This window comes from Lipotes vexillifer, unplaced genomic scaffold (assembly GCF_000442215.2).
Source record: "Lipotes vexillifer unplaced genomic scaffold, Lipotes_vexillifer_v1.1 scaffold37, whole genome shotgun sequence".
Classification (NCBI taxonomy): domain Eukaryota; kingdom Metazoa; phylum Chordata; class Mammalia; order Artiodactyla; family Lipotidae; genus Lipotes; species Lipotes vexillifer.
In genome coordinates, this window is record NW_006791811.1 from 721,688 (window position 1) to 738,874 (window position 17,187).

Below are 17,187 nucleotides of genomic sequence, written 5' to 3' on the forward strand. Positions count from 1 at the left end.
GAATTTAGCAGGAAGGGAGAGTGATCACTAGCCAGAGGCATTCCCCTTTCCACAGACCCGCTTCATGGGGACATATCTGTTCCTAAGAGGCCTAGGAATCCAAATCAGAAGGAGTATAAATGTTCTTAATAATTCTACCCAGGCCTCCCTCTTCCTTTCCTGGCAGCAGCAATATTTACAAATGCTTCATATCTACTTGGAAGTGTTTTATTTGGTCTTGTGTCATCCCTGTGCTGTGCACACTTATCCCTCTATCCTCTCTCTTCCTCCTTCCACTTGGAGAATGTGGAAAAGAAGGTTCTAGAAGAGGAGCCCTGAACCTTTTTTGGAAGAACAGAATGTGAGCCAAAAAGAAGAGAGGGAAGGTATTTTTGTATCATCCTCCTAACTAGGAGACAATATGTCATTTCCTTTTTGACGTAACAGTGGCAAAAGTCTTTGCCTCAAAGGAAAGGGATGAAGGGGAGAGTGGAAACTTCTTCCTTCAGTCCTGAAACAAGGAACAGAATATTAAGACTATTATTGCTTAATCAGTTTTTCTACTTTTGAAAATTATAATAATGGTTGCAAAGACCCCAGCCTTTTATTAAGATTTCTTTTTGTCATTGTTGAAAACTAATTTTTGCAACATTTCACATACTTTAATGAAAATTATGGGCTATAATTAAATTGCTCTAATGCTATCATTACATAGATACCAGATGAATAGGATTAAAGTGAACAAAGAAATAGCTCTTCAATTAAAAATTATTTTAGAAAGAACTTGGTCCAATTTCCTAAATATGACAAATGAAACAGTATTGAACATCAATGCTACTACAGCTTTCAATTGGTAAGTTCTTAATCTTAACTAAAACCGTGTTTGCATGTAAGCAACCATCTGGATAAAATGTTTAAAATTCAGGGAAAATTTTTTAAAAGTCTGAATCATTTTGTCTACACAAAGTCAAACATTTAGATATTTAAAAGTATCTAGATTAATGCATAGTACACTATCTTGACAGAAAAATGCTTAAAAACAAATTAAAGGAACTTCTCAGTAGAGGAGAGAGAATCTGTGTCTATTAGAAGGACTGGATATCAAGTGAAATTTGAGTTTTGATTTGAAAAGAGCCCCAGCATTCCTAACTAGCAGCCATGTGACCTTGGGTAAGTTATTTAACCCCAACAAGCAATAATTCTTCAACTACAGAATGGGTATAATTATAACACCGTTTTGAGATTTTTCCAGGGATTCAGTTTGAATGAAAAAAATGGAAGAGTGCTTGGTATCCCTCAAGAACTCATATCCAACTAGAACCTCAGAATGTGACTTTACAGGTTAAATTGTGTTACCCCAAAATTCATATAGTGAAGTCCTAACCCTGAGTATCTCAGAATGTGACCTTATTTAGAAATAGGGTCTTACAGATATAATTAGTTAAGAGGAGGTCATTAGGGTGGGCCCTAACTCAATATGACTGGTGTCCTTATAAAAAGTGGTAATTGAACAATTCAAGAGCAAAAAAACACAAAAATCCAATTAAAAAACAGGCCGAGGATCTGAATAGACATTTTTCCAAAGAAGACATACAAATGGCCAATGAGTATGTAAGAAGATGCTCAACATCACTAATCATCAGGAAAATACAAATCAAAACTACAATAAGATACCACTTATAAGAATGGTAATTATCAAAAAGACAACTAATAATAATCGTTGGCAAGGATGTTGGGAAAAGGGAACTGTTGTGCATTGCTGGTGGGAATGTAAACTGGCACAGTCACTATGGAAAACAATGTGGAGGTTCCTCAAAAAATTAAAAATAGAACTACCATATGATTTAGCAATTCCACTTCTGGGTATTTATCTGAAGAAAATAAAAACACTAATTCGAAAAGATGTACCCACACGTTCATTGCAGCATCACTTACAATAGTCAAGATATGGAAACAACCTAAGTGTCCACTGATAGATAAATGGATAAAGAACACATAACAGAATACTATTAAGCCATAAAAAAATGAAACCTTGCCATTTGAGACAACATGGATGGGCTTTGAGGGCATTATGCTAAGGGAAATAAGTCAGTGAAAGACAAATACTGTATGATCTCACTTATAAATGTGGAATTTAAAAAACAAACAAAAAAGCAAGCTCATAGATAGAACAGAGGCTGGGGGTGAGGGGAGGTTAAAATGGGTGAGGGGGGGGTCAAAGGTACAAACTTCCAGCTATAAAATAAATAAGTCATGGGGATGTAAGGTACAGCATTGTGACTATAGCTAATAACACTGTACGGCATATTTGAAAGTTGCTAAGAGTAAATCTTAAAAGTTCTCATCATAAGAAAAAAGTGTATGGGGACGGCTGTTAACGAGACATTGTGATGATTGTTTTACAATATATACAAATATCGAATCATAACGTTGTGCACCTGAAACTAATATAATGTTACGTGTCAATCATGCCTCAATAGAAAAAGGGAGAGTGCCCTGTGAAGAGATACAGGGAGAAGATAGCCATCTACAAGCCAGAGACACCTACAACAGAATATTCTACACAGCCCTCAGAAAGAACCAACCATGCCAGTGTCTTGATCTCAGACTTCCAGCCTTTAAAACTGTGAGGCCAAAATTTTCTGCTGTGTAAGTCACGCTGTTTGTGATACTTTGTACAGCAACCCTAGCAAAGAAATGACCTTATTTGGAAATAGGGCCTTAGCAAATGTAATTAAGATGAAGTCATACTGGATTGGGAAGGGTCATAAATCTTATGACTGGTATTCTTATCAGAAGGCCATGTGAAGGCACAGAGACACTGGGAGACACCCGGGGAAGAAAGCCACATGACAACAGAAGTAGAGACTGGAGTAACACAACTACAAGCCAAAGAATGCCAATGACCTTTGGCAACCAGCAGAAGCTACAAAAGAGGCAGGAAGAGTCTCCTTTAGAGCCTCCAGAAGTAACCAAAACTGCCAACTCCTTGATTTTGGGCTTCTCAGCTCCAGAACTGTGAGAGAATAAATCTCTGGTGTTTAAAGCCACACAGTTTGTGGCAATTCATTACAGCAGCCCTAGGAATCTAATATAGGGAGTATTACATAAAGTATTCTGTCCACTTACAAAGGACTATGTGAAGATTTATGATTAGAAATTATGCTTCCACATCTAGTCCAGAGTTTAAGATTATCAAATGCAGAATGAGATTATGTGATTGTTACTAGCAAATATATGTACTGGTGTGATTTTTGAAGTTGGTCATTTCCTAAACTACTTTAGCATATGTACCTCCATGGGAGGAAGAAGAAGAGGGGGAGAAGTATGAGAGGACAAAAGATTATCAACAAAATCTGTAAAAGAAAGCAATGTAGAAGTTCATTAAAGCAAAGATTACATCATAATTATGAAGCTAGTAGTATGTTCGATATGTGAAAACAACACTTTAAAACACGTATCATTGCACTGGATAGTAGAAAGGAAAGCATTTTCTACAGAGGATTTATTCTGTGACATAGCTCTTTTTGCTGGTGGCATGTCGTATGTTTTCAACTTCAACCCCAATTTCTACAAGAAAAAAAGTATTTATTCTCTGGAAAAAATGAGTTGGACACCTATAACGGTCTTTTAATCATCAGCTTCAGGAGACGCTCTCTGCCTATCAGTAGACAATGGAACAACTGATGTTGTTCTTTTAAAACTTTTCAACCCTTTTAGATCTGCTTCATTTCAGAGTTCCAACTTAAACTGTTTAGCTTTTAGAAGACTTAACCACATCTGTCCAAGGATACTAATTCAAATATGAAGCCAAATCTCTGGTTTAATCTGGTTTCCCATTTATCTTCAGACCCCAAATAAACCAGACGTTTTAATTATTTCAGTATGTAGTGATTTTTCTACCAGCAAATTGGCCACCAAATTTTCTATTTGATCTGGGATCCCACATAAACAGAATTGTTATTGTTTCTGTTGTATTGTTTTGCTTTATTCCCTCTGTTCTAAAATCATCTCCTTAAAGAAAATACAGTTGGCCACTAACAAATTATGTATATTTGGGCAGGATACTTAACCTCTTTGGTCCTCCATTTCTGCATTTGTAAAGTGGGAATAAAAATCTCATAGGATTGTTGAGATATTAAATAAATTAATAAGGCTAAATGTCTAAAACATATTAAGAGCTCACCAATGCTAATTCTATCTCCACTTCCCTTAATGTTACACACTGAACAATTAAAACAGGAACAATCAGATGAGAATAGAATCATATTCCTACTTCTACCCATGTACTCATACTCATGTACTCTGCCTAGCTACATGTTAATTTAAATTATCTACTAATGCTCTTTTTAATCAGAAACCTCCAATTGTATACTAGATACCAACTTTCTCTAAAGATATTATTCTAGAAGTCTACCATCTTTCCTCTATATTTTTAAGTGTTCCCTTCCTACTATATACAAAACATTTCTCTCTTTTAAAGTTATTTTTTATTATAATAAAATTGCTTTACAATGTTGTGTTAGTTTCTGCTGTACAATGAAGTGAATCAGCTATATGTATACATATATCCCCATATCCCCTCCCTCTTGCGTCTCCCTCCCACCCTCCCTATCCCACCCCTCTAGGTGGTCACAAAGCACCAAGCTGAACTCAGTGTGCTATGCAGCTGCCTCCCACTAGCTATTTTACACATGGTAGTGTATTTATGTCAAACCTAATCATACAAACATTTCTCTATTTCTTCCATCTTAACCTATAGCAACAAAACAACCTCTATTGTCCTTACACTTCCATTTTATCTGCTCCTTCTTACAGCAAAACTCCTTAAAATAATTATTTATGCTTAGTGATTCCAAATCTTCCACCATTCTCTCTTCAACCCACTCCAGTGTGTCAGACCCACCCCACCCCACAAGAGTTCATTTGGTAGAGTTGATCACTCTTGTCTATTTTGATGCATTTCCTTTACTTAGCTTCTAGGACAACAAAAATATATTGGTTTACCTCCCATCTCACATGTAACACTTTCTCAGTCTCCATAGTCTTTCCTTCTCTTCTTCCAGACCTCTTAATGTTGGAATGTCCCTGGATTAATCTTTGGTGTCATCTCTTTTCTCTATTTTCATTCAATTCCTTTTATTCTCATCAGCCTCATGACTTTAAAACTCTACCTTCTATATCACAATGACTCCCAAATATATATCTCCATTTATACCTCTCTCCTGAATGTCAAACTGGTTCCTTGATGTCTACACTTGGATGTCTAAGAGTCACCTCAGATTTAACAAGTCCAAGCTAAACATCATTCTTCTACTGTGCCTCCTCCTACACTATTCTACATTTCTTTCTTCTGTCTTAATTGATGGCAAATCTATTTTTCTAGACATCCAGACCAAAATCTAGGAATCTTCTCTGACTGCTCATTTTCTTTTACAGCCCATAACCAAATGAGCAAGAAATGTGATGTTTGTAATATATCAAGACTGTGACTTCCATTGTTACTCCTCTGGTCTGAGCCTGGACCAGGCTGACATCTTGTCCAAGCTACAACCACCTCTTCTTTTCTCTCCCGGTTCCTCCATACTCTCCTACAACCTACTCTCAATAAGTCAGCCAGAGTGATCTCTTTAACATAAAGTCAGATCATTCCGAATCTCACTGCCTCGCTCTCTCTACTCTTTCCAGATTTACCATACCCCTAGTTGTTCCTTAAATACACAAGGCAGAATCTCATCTTAATGCCTTTGTGCTTGCTCTTTGCCATGTTCTTTCCTCAGATACTCATTTCGTTTCATTCAGGGCTTTGCCCAAAAGAAGACAACACTGGCTAACATTTAAAATTACCTTCACCCTCCACACCAGCACACTCAAGCCTCCATACTCTGTTTATTTCTCATCTTCTTATACCCTCTAAATTTAGTTGTTTATTGTGTTTATTGTCTACAATGTGTCTCCACACACTAGCATATAAGCTCCAGAAGGGCAAGGAGTTTTTAATTGTTGTTTTTTTTTTCACTGATGTATCTCAGGGGCCTAGAGCAGTAATCTAATCAGTACGGAGTAAGGACTCAATAAACATTTGTTAAGTGAATAATAAATTAGATAGAAATGTATAAGCATGAAGGAAGAGCATCCTGGAATATAATCCCCTTTTAAAATCCTAAACACACTGACAGTGATAGCAGTCATTTTTATACATATCTAATTAGGAAAAAATCAGTCTCTATGTTCAACAAATCACCAAATAAACTCTAAATTTATGGAAAAGGCTCTTGAATGAATTCAATATTATCTCAGGTAAAGACTACTAAGCAGAGTATGTAAAAGTTAAATACTTGTGAAAATCAGGAATAAAATTCTCAAGGAGTCAAGAACTGTACCACAGCCATCTACAGAGATTGTAATTTTCTATACAATAAAATTGGGGTAAGTGAAAAAAATGAGTTAACTTATGCAGAAACGAAAATTAATTCTGTATTCGTCTCACATGAGCTATGCAAATTATAGTCAAAGTACTGGAGAAATACAAAGCTAAGCAACTCTAGGGTATCCGTAAGCCAATCAATTTGCTGTGGATTCTCTGGGTCCCTTGCTCCTCTTCTCATGTTTACTGCCTAATATTTGACCACTTTACGGTTTGTTGGCAACTCTCATAAGACAGTGAACTAGAGAAGCAAAATGAAACATAAGCAAATTAAAGCTACTCTTGATAGCAGCCAGGAGGAATACGTTGGGATCTTTATCTGGACAGTGAGAAAAAGTGTACTATTTAAAAGTATTCACTAAAATGGGTACTAAGCATGTTTTCTGGAAATCAGTTGCTAACATTGGCTTGACCCAATTCAATAAGGTGAGCATTAAACCCATCTAAAATAGAGTCAACTGATAGAATAAAAAGAATTCACGATATATTTGAATGTGCAAAAGCAAGCAGGAAGAAAAGGAGGGTAAAAGGGTGGAGACATACAAGCCTCTGCTGTAGAAATCATCTACAGGATGTAATTTAACATAATGGAAATGCATCTAATATAAGCAAGAACTAGGGCCAAACGTGACTCCACCCACTTACTAGCAGTAGAAACTGGGTCAGAATGCTTAACTCTGAGAACCTACTTTCAAATTTATAAAATAAGGACAGTCATATACTTTCCTCATAAAGTTTGGTGATAAATTATGTCAGTCTCTACATCCAAATTCCAGTTTCTATCACATGTTGCCTGCCTATTTGGCCAAGTGCTGACAGTTATCTCATTTTAAGCACACATCCTTTCTTTCAATTTTTCAAGGATAAAGCCCTGAAGAAATATCTACAGAGTAGTTAACATATGGCTACAACTATCATGGGAAATTTAAAAAGATGGATTAAAAAGTGCAACTGGGACCTTTTGTAAATGAGAGGCAGCCTATTGGTAAAAATATGTTTTTTTTCTTCAATTGTACAGGAAAAATAGTATAAAAGCTCTGTTTAAAAATTACAGCAAGGCATCTTTTGGAGGAGGGAGAAGATGTTCTTCCTTTCATACAGATTAAAGTGCAGAAAATGCTTTGTTCTTTGTAAACTTACTTGAACATAAGTTCTATGGGAAGAGAGATCTTTGTTTCATTCATTACTGATAGTGCATATAATAGGCAATTAAAAAATAGATTTGAATGAATACAGCATACACAGATTGGCACAAGGGTGGTGGTCCATCTGCCTCTGCAGATGACCATACACAATTAAAAAAAGAAGAGATAAATAATAAGCCAGAATTTTATTAGCACCTAGATCAAATGCAACACAAACTATTCCTATACTTCCTAAACTTCCACGATTCTGTTGAAGAGTTCAAAGTCCATATGCAGTATATATATATTAGCATATGCATAAATATGAAATGACTAATATTTTTTGAACCAGGAAAATATGATTTCCTGAAGTGAACAGACCCTTCACGATAGAGAAGGAAAAAAAAGCTAAAAGTTTGGGGGAAAAAGTTCTATTCCTCTGCTTAAAAGTCAAGCTCTAAACTTTGATTTTGTTTATTTTTTTAAAAAACTATTTATATAGAAAATTACATTTAAATTATTTGTTATTTAGATGTTAGGATAATATACAAAGAGGTAATAAACAGCATAACTTAGTTATAATAATATATTAAATACCAAAGTGAACCAATGTTTTAGAATTCTTAATATGAAAACACAGTAGATTTGGACTATAAACCACAGACTGATGTAGGTATCTATAGATCTTGTCCTCAGGCTAATTATAAAGTAGTTCAAAGTTTGCCAAAGTAAATAGCACAGGCTACATACTTCTTTGCCAACTCTCTCATAAAGCAGATGGAACCAACGATCGAAAGAATCATGAAAAAGAATTTTTCAGTGAATCCATTTCTTTCTGAAGTTGTATGAGAAAAAGGTCACTTTCTCACTTACTAGCTTACCTTTTGATGTCCTTATCAATTTTTAATTGTACATATTTTTATGTATTATGCTATATTTATGCATTCTTCAATAGCATCTTTATTTATGACTTTGTGAATCAACATCTTTGTGAAAGGAGGCAAAAGTCACTTAGCTAATTACACATGCTTGATAGGCTGCATAATAATAACCACTGCAGTACTGTACATTAGTTGAAAGCATATAAATTACTGCAGTTATTCTCATTTGGGAAAAAAACAAGAGACTTTTTTAGTTATCTAAAACACCTTTGTTGCCTCCATATCCACCTTCTTAAGTATACTATTCTTTTAACCCAAATCATGACATTAATAATAAAATAAAGGTTAAATTCCATTCTATCAGTCTGACCAAGGAAATAAGAACAAAAACAAAACAAAATTCAATTTAATGCAAATACTTCTGATCTGCAATTGAGGATTTGGTGATAGGAAGCTTCTTCCACATAATGCAATCCCAGTGAAAAAAAACAGTTTAGACGTTCCCCACCCCACAAGAATGTTGTAATGAAATCTGACTTGGTCCAGCCAGGAGATTAGAAATGCACAGAGAGAGAGAGAATGTACAGAACTGGAATATTAATATGACTTCTGTATGAAGACTGAAAATTCTACAAAGTTATAATAAGGTCAAAATAACACAGATAATTTACTGCCAGAGAAAATCATACTCTCCTATGAGTGATTTACTAGATGTTCTATAAAAATGGAGTGTGGACAAGCTACATTCAGATGCAAGCTTGCAGCTGTCAGTGTCTACATTTGCTCAATCTGGCTAGAGGATGCTTTGAAGGTTGATTTAATTGTAGCTTCTGAATCATGTTCTTCCCTATGTTTTAAATTGTTTAACATAAATATAAAAATGTTAAAGCAATTTTAAGACTGTAAATATTTAGTATAAAAAGCTGCAAAATCTCATTTTTTTCTGGAAGAGTGACTGAAAATGGAAAGACTGTCTGGGAAAAAATACCATTACTTAATAATGGTAATTGCCCAACAGTTATGGAAAATTTACCCTTACATGAGAAAGTTCACAGGGTGTTCAGAAGGAACTAAGGATAAACAAACAAAAAACTAGGTTTGTGACTGAACTGATCAATTTTAAGAGAAACAGGAATCTATTATCTGTAGAAAAGGGTTCAGAGATACATCAAAGCTGAACAGCTGGGAAGGCAGCATCTTTGGGTTCCCTGCAGGCAATGTAATAACCTAAGTATCTTTTTCTCTATACACAAACTCAAAGCAGAGATCCAACTCCTGTCCATGCCACCAGCGCCAGCACACAGGGCACCACCAATGAGCTTTGTCAATGCCATCTACTCAGCTAGAGCTCTCCTCAACCATCTTTCTATTCTTTGACAGGCTTCATTAAATTCCAAATATTGCCTAACCATTCACTTCCCAGCATCAGCAAATCATCCTTAGGGAGAATATCTTGTTCTTCCTCTGCAAGCTGTTTCCCCCATTTTTTATTTTCACTTTTATACATACCTCCTTTTCTACATATTTTCTTGCCGGGTTTTCTGGCACATTCCTTGGATATTCTTTTTACTGAAAAATGAATAGAAGACTAGAAAATAACATGGCGCTCCATCACAGACCGCCGGAACATGCAACACCACTATCTAACTTAATACGCTCCTGCATTTACTGAGTGCGAAAGATCCCCAATTCAGTGAGCCTGCACATGCAATGGAGAAATGTTGATGCATCTTCTCAGAAGTCATTCGGTAGGAAATGGAAATTAGGAACCCATTTCTACCTAAATATACGTGCTGCAGAGGAAAGAAAATGAGTAGGCACAGGAAAAAAATAAGAACGCCAACACACATAAACAAAAAGAGCTGCATGCACACATGTAAAATATGTCTACATGCCGACAGGAAAAGCCATGCATGCTACCAGTACACATGAATTAATATTGTTAGAATAGAAAAATATAAATATATCTCCCTGTTTTTCCTGTAGTAAACTCACCATCCTCAGTTGGGACGTATATATTTAAATACAGGCAATCTTCACTCTGGTCTTGTACGTATGATGAAACCACATCCAAGTTATTAGTAAACCACACAGGAAGCATGACTTCTGGCAATCTACCATCAATGATATTCTGGGGACACACAGGAGCAAACTGAGTAGCATTCCTGATATCTGACCAAGGAGATGGTGGTTCTGGAGGCTGAAAACGATGTTCTCCTGTTGGCGGGGCTGCATATGGAATGCCAAGAAACTGAATAACAGGACCCAAAATTTCATTATTGAGTTCTTTCTTAATCCCTCTTATCTTGCCGAAGTTGGTAGTCACCAGTGGGTCTCCATCATCCAATTTTTGTGAGAGCACGTGGGCCGCCTGAAGCAAACAGCCCAACACACAAAGAGTCAATGAGGCACCCAATCCCCTGTGTACCAAGCATGCCATTACTGCTCTCCAAACATAAGTTGGCCACATGCATCTGGGCAGTGCCATGGTCCCACATCAGTTGTGTAGTTGTCTGGTTGCAGTGAGGCAAAGGTGTTTGTATCCACTTGAGAAAAACCGTATAACGGTAGAATACACCTCAGATTTCTCAAAGGCGAGCTTGTCAAGAAAAGCTCAGAAAGCTCTTCTTGCAGCCAGGATCTCCCATTGATTTCACATGTATTGAAGTAGCATCTTCAATCATCGCTATTTATCAGACCATATCCTATTGACCATTCTGTTTTCCATAGTAGCAACGTAGTGAGAGTGGCCATTGACTGTACATTTCCCTCTTATAAATCAAATCCAGTTAGCTGCAGGTCTATATCCTAGAGAAAATGAAAATAAATCATTAGTACAAACAAGCTAAAATAGACAGAGTGATAACTAGATGTTTTACAAGCTACAGAAATACTTTTATAGTGGCTGAAGTCAGGTGAGTTAAATACTACCATAGGAAAATTAGGGTTTGATGTGAGATGACAGATGAAATAACTGATAATTAGAATATTGAGAAACTTGCCTCCTGGCTTTATACACACTTAATAGAAAGCAGGCCTTGTTAAAATATACAGTTTCAGGAGCATTTCACAATATAGTTTTCTTAAAATACTGAAGGTTATGTGTGAAATTTTCCCTTTATTGAAAGTCTTCAATCACTCGAAGGGACCACAGTATTAATCACCAAACATACTAAAAATTAGAATTCAGTAGCAGAAAACCTTTTTAAAAACATTGGTAGGGGGCTTCCCTGGTGGCGCACTGGTTGAGAGTCCGCCTGCCAATGCAGGCGACACGGGTTCGTGTCCCGGTACGGAAGGATCCCACATGCCGCAGAGCGGCTGGGCCTGTGAGCCATGACCGCTGAGCCTGCGCGTCCGGAGCCTGTGATCCGCAACGGGAGAGGCCACAACAGTGAGAGGCCCGCATACCGCAAAAAAAAAAAAAAAATATATATATATATATATATATTGGTAGGGAATTAGTGGAATATAAACAAACTTTGTAAGAATGACTATATATATTAAACAAACAAATAAAAGGATGGTTCCCCAATCCTGTGCTATATAGGAAAAACAAAGATTATGCTAGAACAAGAAAACCAATATTAGCTCAACTATGATCATTTAAGTGCAACTACCTTATAAGGTCATTCACCTTAAATTAAGATTCAAGAATTTAAAAGACAAAATGCCTTTAGACACAACTTGAAAAAGAGAAAGAAGTTGGCATCATTCTTTGCAGACTTTTTTTTTTTTTTTACCATCTAGCTAGCTATATATTTTAGATATCAGTAAATCTGCAACAGGAAAATTAACTTCTGAGTCGAAGTCAATATATTTTAAATTAATTTTTTTTTTTTTTTGCTGTACGCGGGCCTCTCACTGCTGTGGCCTCTCCCGCTGCAGAGCACAGGCTCCGGACGCGCAGGCTCAGCGGCCATGGCTCACGGGCCCAGCCGCTCCGCGGCACGCGGGATCCTCCCGGACCGGGGCACGAACCCGTATCCCCCGCACCGGCAGGCGGACTCCCAACCACTGCGCCACCAGGGAAGCCCCTCCGAAGTCAATATATTTTAAATTACAAATGTTCTCATTACCTGTTAAAGATCAAAGGAACAATACAAAAAGAAAAGTGCGGCAGTTTCAAAGAACAACCATACCTAATCATAGCGTTGCATACTAACATTAATCAAACATCTAACACTCTTTACCCAGTCCAACTTAGGATGCATCAGAATAAAATGTAACATTCAGTGCAATGCAATTCACAGCGTAATCTTGCATTAACTGCAAAATAGCACACAACTGGACAAATTTGTCTTTTCTTGTTCAAGCAATGTTTTAAAGTGCTTAGTTTGAAAATAACAGTGTTGATTTGTATTATAGATGGTTCTATCCTGTCATATTATGGGGAAGATTCCTGAAAAAGTGCTGGTCTGGCAGTGAGGCTGTCCTGACTTTATATTATTGAAAAGGAGACTGCAAAAACTATATAGGGCAGCAGGAGATTTGGTTCAAGCCTGGTGTTCCTTTAGCTCTGAACAATTCATCACAGATGGCAATAAGAAGATAAATGCCTTTCTTCAAGAATACTTGTCTGTGTTAATTCTCATACCTTTGTTGTGAAAGCACATTAACATACAAAAGACAGGCTTAGACCCATCCCATTTCTGTGCCAGAACTCTAGCATGTATTGAAGATTTAACTACACAAACCCACTTCTGTTAAGAGTACATAATGCTCATTCTTGCACAGAATTGTGGTGGGCCACAGCATGACTAAGTCTTTCCTACTCACCTTTTGGTGTTAAAGAGCAGCATTTTGACACCTAAAATAGAGAACCTGTGGTGACGACTTAAAAGTCTCCATCACCATATTTTATTCACCTTAATTTTCAAATACAGTGATTTCTAAAAATTCTTCTTTACATACTTGGTATCTCATCCAGAATAAAACGTACTTGATTGGCATATGGACACCAAGGGGGGAAAGTGGGGTGGGGTGGTGGTGGTGGGATGAATTGGGAGATTGGGATTGACATATATACACTAATATGTATAAAATAGATGACTAATAAGAACGTGCTGTATAAAAAATAAATAAAATAGAATTTAAAAATTTTTAAAAAGTACTTGTTTGGTTACTAACAAAATAACACTCATTTTTGTACTCACAAATCCTTAACTGTGTTAAAAATAAAAAGGCTGCTGTTTCCCACTTTAATGTGCTACTTTAACACAAATTGTGGAAGATGAGAATTCTGCATTCTATGGTAAATTTTCAAATTCTAATGGTTAGCTTTTAAGGTTACATAAATATCCCATTATACATGGGCTTACCTGTATAATTACAATATCGACCCCAAATATTTTTCAGAGGTCACTGTTATAATAATAACAGTTGCCCAAGTTTAATGTAAAAATATGGCTTGTTTAAATAACTGAAAATTTACATATATACGTGTATATATATACCTAAATATAAAGACTCTCAAATTTGTTGGCAGGGTTTTTTTTTCCTATTTATTGGTGCTTCCTTAGTACAGTATATGCCAAACCCTTAGTTTTTAGGCATTTACATCTCATTTACAACAACTCTGAAAACTAGCTTCAACAGTTATCTCCGTTTTACTTACAAGGAACTGAGACTTAGAGGTTAAGTATCTTGGCCCAGGTCTCTCAGCTAAACAACAGCAGATCCAGGAGCCCACTGGCATCTAATTTAAAGGCCATCCCCTTGATCATTACACATGATACAGTCTCCCGCTTCACAATTAACACTTTTAAAAAAATGGATCCTAGTGCATTTAAAATTGAATTGTAAAAGTGTTTTATGTTCCTTCAGAAGACAGAATGGAGGTAAATACTCTGACAATTTCATAGAGACAGAAATTTAAATGGTCTACCCTGTTCTTATTGGCATTTTAGATTTTGTTACCCTTTTTACCTTTTTTTACTTTACATTGAATGCATTGATTGGGTATCTATATGTGTTTACACAAGATCATGTTAAAATAATAAGGAGTAACCCCAAAAAGCCCAACTTCATAATAGGATAAATGTCCATTAACAGATATTGATAAATGAATTATGATATATTCACAAATTAGAATTCTATAGTGCTGTATAAAAAATAAATAAAATAGAATTTAAAAATTTTTAAAAAGTACTTGTTTGGTTACTAACAAAATAACACTCATTTTTGTACTCACAAATCCTTAACTGTGTTAAAAATAAAAAGGCTGCTGTTTCCCACTTTAATGTGCTACTTTAACACAAATTGTGGAAGATGAGAATTCTGCATTCTATGGTAAATTTTCAAATTCTAATGGTTAGCTTTTAAGGTTACATAAATATCCCATTATACATGGGCTTACCTGTATAATTACAATATCGACCCCAAATATTTTTCAGAGGTCACTGTTATAATAATAACAGTTGCCCAAGTTTAATGTAAAAATATGGCTTGTTTAAATAACTGAAAATTTACATATATACGTGTATATATATACCTAAATATAAAGACTCTCAAATTTGTTGGCAGGGTTTTTTTTTCCTATTTATTGGTGCTTCCTTAGTACAGTATATGCCAAACCCTTAGTTTTTAGGCATTTACATCTCATTTACAACAACTCTGAAAACTAGCTTCAACAGTTATCTCCGTTTTACTTACAAGGAACTGAGACTTAGAGGTTAAGTATCTTGGCCCAGGTCTCTCAGCTAAACAACAGCAGATCCAGGAGCCCACTGGCATCTAATTTAAAGGCCATCCCCTTGATCATTACACATGATACAGTCTCCCGCTTCACAATTAACACTTTTAAAAAAATGGATCCTAGTGCATTTAAAATTGAATTGTAAAAGTGTTTTATGTTCCTTCAGAAGACAGAATGGAGGTAAATACTCTGACAATTTCATAGAGACAGAAATTTAAATGGTCTACCCTGTTCTTATTGGCATTTTAGATTTTGTTACCCTTTTTACCTTTTTTTACTTTACATTGAATGCATTGATTGGGTATCTATATGTGTTTACACAAGATCATGTTAAAATAATAAGGAGTAACCCCAAAAAGCCCAACTTCATAATAGGATAAATGTCCATTAACAGATATTGATAAATGAATTATGATATATTCACAAATTAGAATTCTATACTTCAGAGCAAATAAAGAACCTAGACCTAAATATATCAGCAAGAATAAATCTCAATATTTTTGAAAAAGATTAGATATAGTAAAATGCTATTTAAATAAAGCTTAAAATATGCAAAACAAAACTACATATTATTCACAGATGCATAAATATGTAATAACAGAATATTTGTTATCCATGGGTAGGGAGAAAAGGGTATGAAATTAGTTCTAGCAATTAATGTTATTAATTGATTAACTGGAACTCTGAATGATAATCTGGGATGAGGCCTTAAAAGACCACAATTAACTAGAGCAAGTTTTTTTTTTTTTTTTGCGGTACGCGGGCCTCTCACTGTTGTGGCCTCTCCCGTTGCGGAGCAACAGGCTCCGGATGCACAGGCTCAGCGTCCATGGCTCACGGGCCCAGCCGCTTCGCGGCATGTGGGATCTTCCCGGACCGGGGCACGAACCCGTGTCCCCTGCATCGGCAGGCGGACTCTCAACCACTGCACCACCAGGGAAGCCCTACAGCAACTTTTACAAATCTAAGATTTGATGGTGTTGGGTGACACACGCAAACACACACAAGCACACACATCTTTGTTATGGAATTCTCTGTATTTTTCTGTATGTTTGAAATATTTTATAATAAATACATTAAAATAATGAGGTCAGAAAAGCCTTATTTAGTAGTCCAGGCAAGTAGATGAGCTTATCAATCCACACAGGACTAGCTTTCTCTGACTTTGCAGTAGGTGGAGGTACTAGCTCACAAATTCTTCCATTATTCCTCCCTTTGGGTTAAAGCACGTGCAATCCCACTGAGATAAATAAAACAAAAATAAATAATATTTAAAAAAACATAATAAATGGGAATATATTACCTCCTTACATTAATTTATCATAACACCTGGTCCATCAACTAGTTTGTTCCTGAGTGACCCAGATCAAAGAGATGATGCTGGGGAGAGTAGAGAGAAATTTCTAGGACATTAAATAATCGCAGTGGGTGGCCACATGCATCCAATTTTTCCTTCACTCAACAAACATTTATTGGATATCTATAACGTATAAGCTACTGTGCTAAATCCTATGAGAATTTAAAGATAAGTACAATCTAGTCATTATTCCCAAGTAGCTACAATATTGTAAAGATCTGAATTGGCTACACGCTTATCACCAGAGCTGCATGGAGCTTGGCCAATGCTACACAACTGATGGTTGTTATTTACCATAGTTATGTTCTATAAAGTCACTGCAAACACTGAATTAGGGAATATGAATCCATTGCTCCGAGGGAAATGCATCTGTATACATATATGCATGTGTGCATGTGTATGTGCATATACACACAAACATATATACATATTTCACATAGTTATAAATTATCATCTTAAACCCTTAAAACAATTCATCCTAGTAGAGTCTATTTTCTTTATTTTACAAAAGAGAAAACAAAGTTCAGAAGTGTTCAGTGACTTGTCTGAGACCACCTCACTGATAGATGCCAGAATTGGGATTCAAATCCCCTCCACCGGGCCCCAGAGCTGGAGCTTCTTTCACTATACTGCATTCTCTACCATCTCCATCCTCTCTGTTCATCTCTGCGTGAGAGCTGAAACCAGAAGTCACATCATCACCTTGCTCAACCTCAGCAGGA

General features: G+C 36.2%; 1 protein-coding gene across 8 annotated transcripts in view; it reads right to left on the minus strand.

The window, feature by feature from the left end:
* The window catches only part of NLGN1 (neuroligin 1), a 903,463-nt gene that overhangs the window by 712,771 nt on the left and 173,505 nt on the right, over positions 1-17,187 (minus strand). For 3 of the 8 annotated variants that reach the window (XM_007464700.1, XM_007464698.1, XM_007464699.1), the window contains exon 2: positions 10,407-11,219. In XM_007464700.1, coding sequence (XP_007464762.1) covers positions 10,407-10,899 — 493 coding nt within the window. In that variant the 5' untranslated portion in view covers positions 10,900-11,219. Of the gene's footprint in view, positions 1-9,920; positions 9,981-10,406; positions 11,220-17,187 lie in introns of those variants that run through there. The other 5 variants (XM_007464697.1, XM_007464696.1, XM_007464702.1 and 2 more) reach the window with 3 other exon arrangements.